Below are 7,107 nucleotides of genomic sequence, written 5' to 3' on the forward strand. Positions count from 1 at the left end.
GTTTGATGTCTGTTTAAGTGAGGGTAGAGTGCAGGAAGACGGGAGGAGTTCCTGTATAGTTCCACTTTACAAGAGGAAAGGGGACAGATGTGAGTGTAGTTTTAAAGAGATCAGCTTGTTGAATGTAGTTGGGAAGGCTTATTGGAGAGTTTTAATTGAGAGAATTAGAGAGAAACAGAAGGAGTAATTGGTGAGGAACAGTGTGGGTTTAGGAAAGGTAGGGGTTGCGTGGATCAGGTTTTTGTAGAATGACAAATGGTAAGGACTTTTTTTATGGATCTGGAAAAAGCTTATGACAGGATAGACAGGAAGGCACCGTGGGAGGTTTTGCAGATATGTAGGATCGAGGGGAAGCTATTAAGGGCAGTCAAGAGTTTTTACGAGAGTAGTAGAACCTGTTATAGAGCTGGAAATAGAGAGAGCGACAGTTCGAGGTAAGGATGGGGCTGCATCAGGGATGTGTTATGTTGCCATGGCTGTTTAATGAGTACATGAATGAGGTGGTGCGAGAGGTAAATGCGAGAGTAATGGGCAGGAGATTGGAGATGGTTAAAGGGAAAAAAAGTGAAAGTTGAGCCAGTTGTTTGCTGACGACACACGCTCGTAGCAGGGTCAGAGGAAGATTAAGGGAGTTAGGGACGTAGTTTGGGAGGGTATGCGATAGGAGAAAGTTGAAGGTAAATGTGGGTAATACAAGTAAGGTGATGAGATATACAAGAGAGAGGATGGTAGTGAGCTGGAAGTGAGTCTGAAAGAAGAGAGGCTAGAGGAGGTAAATAGCTTTAGGTATTTGGGGTCGCCGCATGTGGCAGAAAAGGGAGGAGTGGTGATGAAAATGAATTGTAGATTAAAAGAAACAATTGAATATCTTGGGGAACTAAAAAGTTTCATGAGAAAGAGGCAACTGGGACTGGATGTAGTGAGGAAATTATATGAAGGGATGATTGTGCTAACTGCACTGTATGGGGTAGAAACTTGAAATTTTAGAGAGACTCAGAGAAAAAGATTAATATGTTTTAGATGAAATATCTGATAAGTATGATAGGGGTTACTAGGTTGGATATAGTGAGAAACGAGGAGGTGAGGAGGAGAGCTGGGGTCGAAAAGGAGATGACAAATAGGTCTGACGAAAGAGTGCTAGGATGGTTTGGACACATGGAAAGAATGAGTGAAGAAAGATTTGTAAAACGAGTGTGGAAGGCGGAGTTGGATGGAATGGACTTGAAGGGACGACTGAGGGTGAGGTGGATGGATAGGGTGAAAAGGGCGTTAAACAAAAGAAGAATGTCCTTTGATCAAGGAAGGAAGAACTCAGGAGATAGGGGTGAGTGGAGAATGGGTGTGTATAGATGTTACTCAGATGGAAGGAAGGAAGGGAGGGAGGGATAGGGGACGGGAGTTAGGAAGCGATTATGTGTGATTGATATTCTAACGGACCATGAAGTGATTTCTCCACGTCTTCTCTTTTTATTTATGAAGGGACGGAGAGGGGATGGTCACCGATTAAGTGGAGCGGCCTTTCTGTGGATGTGCTGTGTCCTGTTACATTGTTTCTGACACAAGGTAATGGACGGGACACAGGGATGACCCGTCGTTCGTGAGGAAGTAAGATAAGAGAGATGCAAGGGTGGTGGTGGATGGGAGTGGAGTGCAGGGTGTGTGGGAAAGAAAAGGGTAGAAGTGGGCAAAGGCTTTTTGACTTGGCTACCTACCTGGTAAGGAGGAAAAAGACCTTGGTTTAAAGATAGATTGTTAACTACACAAACCTTTAGGTAAGATATTTGTGGCAGTTATGTGCATCAAACACTCGTCCCTATACGCTATAATGTCACCTTTGTAGGTTCTGTTTTGTCTATTAATTTCTTGTGCTGAAGAAGATAAAACCAAATTCACCCCGGAGAAGGAGTAAATGAGTGTATGCAATACAAATTCTACTAAAATTTGGATTTCCAGTAGCAAAGGACAATTTAAATGCATGTGAGCTGGTTCACTTCTTATATGACCATGAACATCTTTTAAGTTTGCAAGAGGGATAGTTGGTGATTATTTTGGAGCCCTCGAAGGTCGACTTTTTGTGAAAACAAAACAAAAATCCCATCCCTAAAGCATCTCATTTTTGTTTCCGCAGATCTCTCTTGCGGTTATCTTTTAACCCATTAAACTCCGATGACAAGATGTCTTGTCATTTGGTCAAATAAAACAAAAAATCATAATAAAACAACAAAATGTTTGATAATCATATTTTTCTGGTGCTGTTTGATCTTCAAAAATTTTGTTGTTTTATTATGATTTTTTTTTATTTGACCAAATGACAAGACAACTTGTCATCGGAGTTTAATTGGTTAAGGAAATTTCTTCTCTTTTTAGGCACATTTATTCTCTCTGCTTTCTCAAAATTCTGACTAAAATGTATAGAGGCTGACTCTTTATCAAAAGAGGTCCCGAAGCCTTCCTCCGATGCTGTATAACCCAGGAGGCTTATGGTTTCCTGTTGGTCTGAATTGAGTTGGCTACAAGATATTAGAGCTAAGTGAGAGTTTTCTTTTTCAGCCTCCGTACCCACCATAGCGAGCATCCCTTTCATCCTACTCTGTGGGATAATGGTCAACTTAATCGGGCTCAAGGGCTCCACTATGCTGGGCCTTGCGTCTGCCATTGTCTCCTGGTTGTTGATGGGCCTCGCTTCATCTAAAACGGCGCTCTTCATAGGCAGGGCCATTTCCGGCGCGGCCTTTGCATTCATAGTGACGGTGACACAACCCCTGGTGAGCGAGCTTGTGTCTCCCAATATCCGAGGGGTCACTGCAAGTCTGCCGAGGTTGTTTTCGAACCTGGGCTCTCTGGAGGTCAACATAGCTAACATCTTCCTTCCCTGGTACACCACGACGCTTCTCTGCACTCCCCAATTTGTTGTTTTATTGTTTTTCATCTTATTTGTCCCGGAGGTATGTATCCGGTTGTTTTGTTTGAATGGAGGTGGCCGTCCGTATGGTTTTACTGAGCATGTGATTCACTTTGGTGTTCGATCATGTACTGGATTCGTGATCGGTACCTGTTACACTACTGGATGAAAGTTTCATGTTTTTTTATGACTGTATCTATGAATGATGTTTTGATCTTACACATCCACACACAATCTATCTTCTTGTTTAAAAGAGAATGTAACTCTTTACAGCAGTGTGATGCTTTTCAACCCTTGAACGGGCTTCAATTTCAATTCCGCTGAATGCGTGTGTGTGTGTGTGTGTGTGTGTGTGTGTGTGTGTGTGTGTGTGTGTGTGTGTGTGTGTGTGTGTGTGTGTGTGTGTGTGTGTGTGTATGTGTGTGTGTGTGTGTGTGTATTCACTTTTTCACTTGGTCTTTGGATCACGTGTTGGACTCGTGATCGACAGCTATTTCCCTCCTGGAAGAGAGCTCAGAGCTCGTAGGTCCGATCTATGGGTAATGCTATGACCTTGCACACACACCCCCAACTCCCCGCCCACGAGAGTTGGAGTAACACCCCTCAGCGCTGCGATACTGATATTATTTCAGCCCCGGGCGAGAGTCGAACCCGGACCTCCGTAGTGGCAGGCCAGAGCTCTAACCACAGCACCATGAGAGGTGTGTGTGTGTGTGTGTGTGTGTGTGTGTGTGTGTGTGTGTGTGTGTGTGTGTGTGTGTGTGTGTGTGTGTGTGTGTGTGTGTGTGTGTGTGTGTGTGTGTGTGTGTGTGTGTGTGTGTGTGTGTGTGTGTGTGTGTGTGTGTGTGTGTGTGTGTGTGTGTGTGTGTGTGTGTGTGTGTGTGTGTGTGTGTGTGTGTGTGTGTGTGTGTGTGTGAAGAAAGATAATAAAATACGTACACCATCTTCAATTTTTTTCTAGTCCCCATACTGGCTTGTGAAGAAGGGACGCAAGGATGCTGCCCTCTCTGCTCTGAAGTCTCTCAATCCTTCTACTGACAATGTCGAAGAAGTCTTCCAGGAGGTGAAAAAGTGCGTTAATCTGAGAAGTAAGAGCTCAGGAGTCGTAGACCAGGTAGGATTGCATGCCTCTTAACTGGCTTTGAATATGGTAGTACTATTTTTGTTTGACAGTCATGAACCCATCTGCTGATCAAATGGTGCCAAGGTGACGAGCCGCAGGACCTGACGGCAAGAACCAGAACACAAAATGTCACTTGGCACAAAGGGGTGAATCAAAAAAGACAGTTACCTCCTTAATTACAGAATTAGTTCCACGTAAACAAAGAAAACTGCTTGGAGGCAGCTGGCATGAGAGGAAAAGTGAAATCTGGCACAGAGACAGGGACTGACGCAATTCTAATTTCACTTCAAAGAATGACGTCTGGCAGGAGAGTTTTCAGTAAGCACAAACGCTGGGATAAATGCGGGCTCATTCTCATTCTCTCAGGGGGTCTAAATATCATAAGATCTAATACTTTATATTTCTCATGATCATTCAAAATGAATAGTCATTTTTTAAGAGATAAAATGATGGATTTCAATACCATTCTCCGTGTGTGTGATTTCACAGAGAACAATATTTTCTATATAAGAACGTGCATGCATGCTTAAAGGGCCAACAATGGGCACTTGTTTGATAATGGATCAACAGGGTAGTCTTTGGTAAAGATGTCGTCCCCCCGAGTGTCTTCGAAGACCAACTCCTTGGAGCAGACACTCAATTACCGGACCGGGCCCAAGATCCTGATCAGCTTATATAGTTTCCACTTCTCCCACGGAATAAGAACGGGCAGCCATCAATTTCACCCATTCCCCTACTAGCACAGTAGATGACAGCAGTAGCCCTTCTCTCAAATAAGAAAGACAGGAGTCCACTTTGTCTTCCTGGAGAAATTTATGGGTTATTTCTTATAACCCTGAATCGGTGAATTTCCATTCAATGCATCTCGACGCAACAAATGATTGATGTTTTTATGCCTTTTCGTGAATGCCCAGACTTTTGAAGAAATGGAAAAAATGTACATGTGCACTTATGTGAATACTATATGTTTAAATTTATAGTTCATTTTAAGGTAATTTTTTTACTGTTACCCAGGCTTAAGGGAATAGCGGTGACAGTCTCTGTGTACGAAAGAAGACTATAACTAATATTATCACCATTTATTTTGCTAATGCAGGAATCTACCACTCAGCTCACCATTGTTACGGGAACCTAGTTGATTACCTAGATGTGTATTGCTCACAAAATGTGTTAACAACTGTCCCATGAGGCTCGTTGGGCATCCATCTTCAATGTTGTCCTATGTGCTACATTAATTCTAGATTTTCTGTAACAGTGGCTTGTACCTTTCAGATACGCCAAATGGGTCACTCGAGCAATTACAAGCCTGTAATGTTGATGGCGACCCTCTACGTCTTCTACGGCTCCAACGGCTACAGCATTGTTGTGCCCTATTCCACCTTGGTCTTCAGTCAGATAGGACTGCCCCTTGACCCGCGCCTGTGCACCATAATCTTGGGGGTTGTTCGATTCGTCGTCGTGATTATTGGAGCATTTGTCACCGACCTCTACGGGAGACGACCCCTCTACATCGGCTCCTCGGTTTTGAGTGTTTTATCTTTTCTAACAACCATTGTCTCCCTAACTTTCACCTTTATCCCAAAATTTTTCGTGGTGATTTCAATTTGTTTCGCCACATTTTCAATCGGAGGAAACAACTTAGTGACTCCTATTCTGCTTGGGGAAATTATTCCGTCAGCCGTCCAGTCGGTTGGCTGTTCACTTTGCATTATATTGGAAACCATCATGTATTGCACTTTTCTCTTCATTACCCCATGGCTGACAAATACCATTTCACTCCAGTTTGTCTTCCTCATTCCTGCTACGATAAATCTCTTCGGTGGCTTTGTCGTTTGGAAGTGGCTTCCTGAGACGAAAGGACGATCACTTCTTGAAATCCAGCGAGCTTTTGAGTAACATTCAAACCACAGACAACGTCTTTAGAAAGCTTCATCTAATCAGGTTTACATAATTTATATCTGGTGTGATGTAGACGTGGAATCATTTCAAAGAATATTCTGATGAGACTACATAATCTATGTTTTTTTATTTGAAAAAAAAACGCTAACTATAGCAAGGAACAAAAAAGTTGGTTTTATTACATTAATCAAATATGCTTTGGTGTTCTTTTTGTTCACTGAATAAAATAAGTAAAACCTGCATTTGTGCTTACAATGAGGTTTTTTTTCAGATACTTTTCTTAGGTTACAGATCAATCATATTTTGCATAAAGTGTATATAATTAATTCATAAACAAAGATGGCATTATACTTCTTTAGAATATGAAAGTGGTTTTTGGCCTCAGGAGCATTCATCCTTAGTGTTCAGTTCAACAGAGAAAGAGTCTACTTGATTTGGTACTGCTTTTCCACGTCCAAAATAGTCTTGCTGAAATCTTTCTCTGTGTGTATCATTAAGTAACCAAAAATATCAGAAAAGGATTAAAGTGTGAGTTGAAAAAGTGGATTTTTATATTCGTGTTGCACCCTACAACTTCATATGACCTTTGAAAATATGGTTTAACTATTATAGTGGCAAAGAAGCCTCAGAGATATGAATTGCCTAATTTCTTGATGTTTCGCCACACACTTTTTATTTTCATTCTCAAACATTGGATCACTCATATCTCCGAATGTCCTTTTTCATCATAGGCCATCTTGTCCAAATAAATAATAATCAGAAATTGTATATTGACTTAATTATGTCTGCCAATGATCAACTTGTACATTCAAATGAATGTATGTGCGACATCTTAAAATATTTTTGTTCTTTATCCTTAATCAAAATGCCTCAAAGGGAAGTAATATTTTTGCCATGTGTGCAGAGCGCAAATTTGTCAATTTCTGTGAACATGACCAAAGAAAACATTGAAAGATGTATAAAAAAGTTTAAACGTAATAAAACACTAGGGTCCTATAATTGGTTCCAGGAACTTTGAAAAAATAATGATGATAATAATAATAACAATAATGAAAACCACTAACGGGAATGTACTGAGATAATTAAAATTACCAAACATTAGTCCTATAGCCCCCACCCCACAAAAAAAGAATAAAATAAAAAGGTAGAAGCTGGATAGAAAGAACGAAGGAAACAATTATAA

The 7,107-nt window shown here is 41.2% G+C and overlaps 1 protein-coding gene across 2 annotated transcripts in view; it reads left to right on the plus strand.

Moving 5' to 3' along the window:
* LOC143030997 (facilitated trehalose transporter Tret1-like) overlaps positions 1 to 6,773 on the plus strand; it is a 20,063-nt gene extending 13,290 nt beyond the window's left edge. Inside the window, exons 4-6 of one of the 2 annotated variants that reach the window (XM_076194317.1) lie at positions 2,551 to 2,945; positions 3,864 to 4,016; positions 5,298 to 6,773. In XM_076194317.1, the coding sequence (XP_076050432.1) occupies positions 2,551 to 2,945; positions 3,864 to 4,016; positions 5,298 to 5,921 (1,172 nt within the window). In that variant the 3' untranslated portion in view covers positions 5,922 to 6,773. The remainder of the gene's footprint in view (positions 1 to 2,550; positions 2,946 to 3,863; positions 4,017 to 5,297) is intronic. The other variant, XM_076194319.1, reaches the window with a different exon arrangement.
* The last annotated feature ends 334 nt before the right edge of the window (positions 6,774 to 7,107 follow it).

The sequence above is a fragment of the Oratosquilla oratoria genome, chromosome 12, assembly GCF_046742065.1.
Source record: "Oratosquilla oratoria isolate Oo_2021 chromosome 12, ASM4674206v1, whole genome shotgun sequence".
Lineage (NCBI taxonomy): Eukaryota > Metazoa > Arthropoda > Malacostraca > Stomatopoda > Squillidae > Oratosquilla > Oratosquilla oratoria.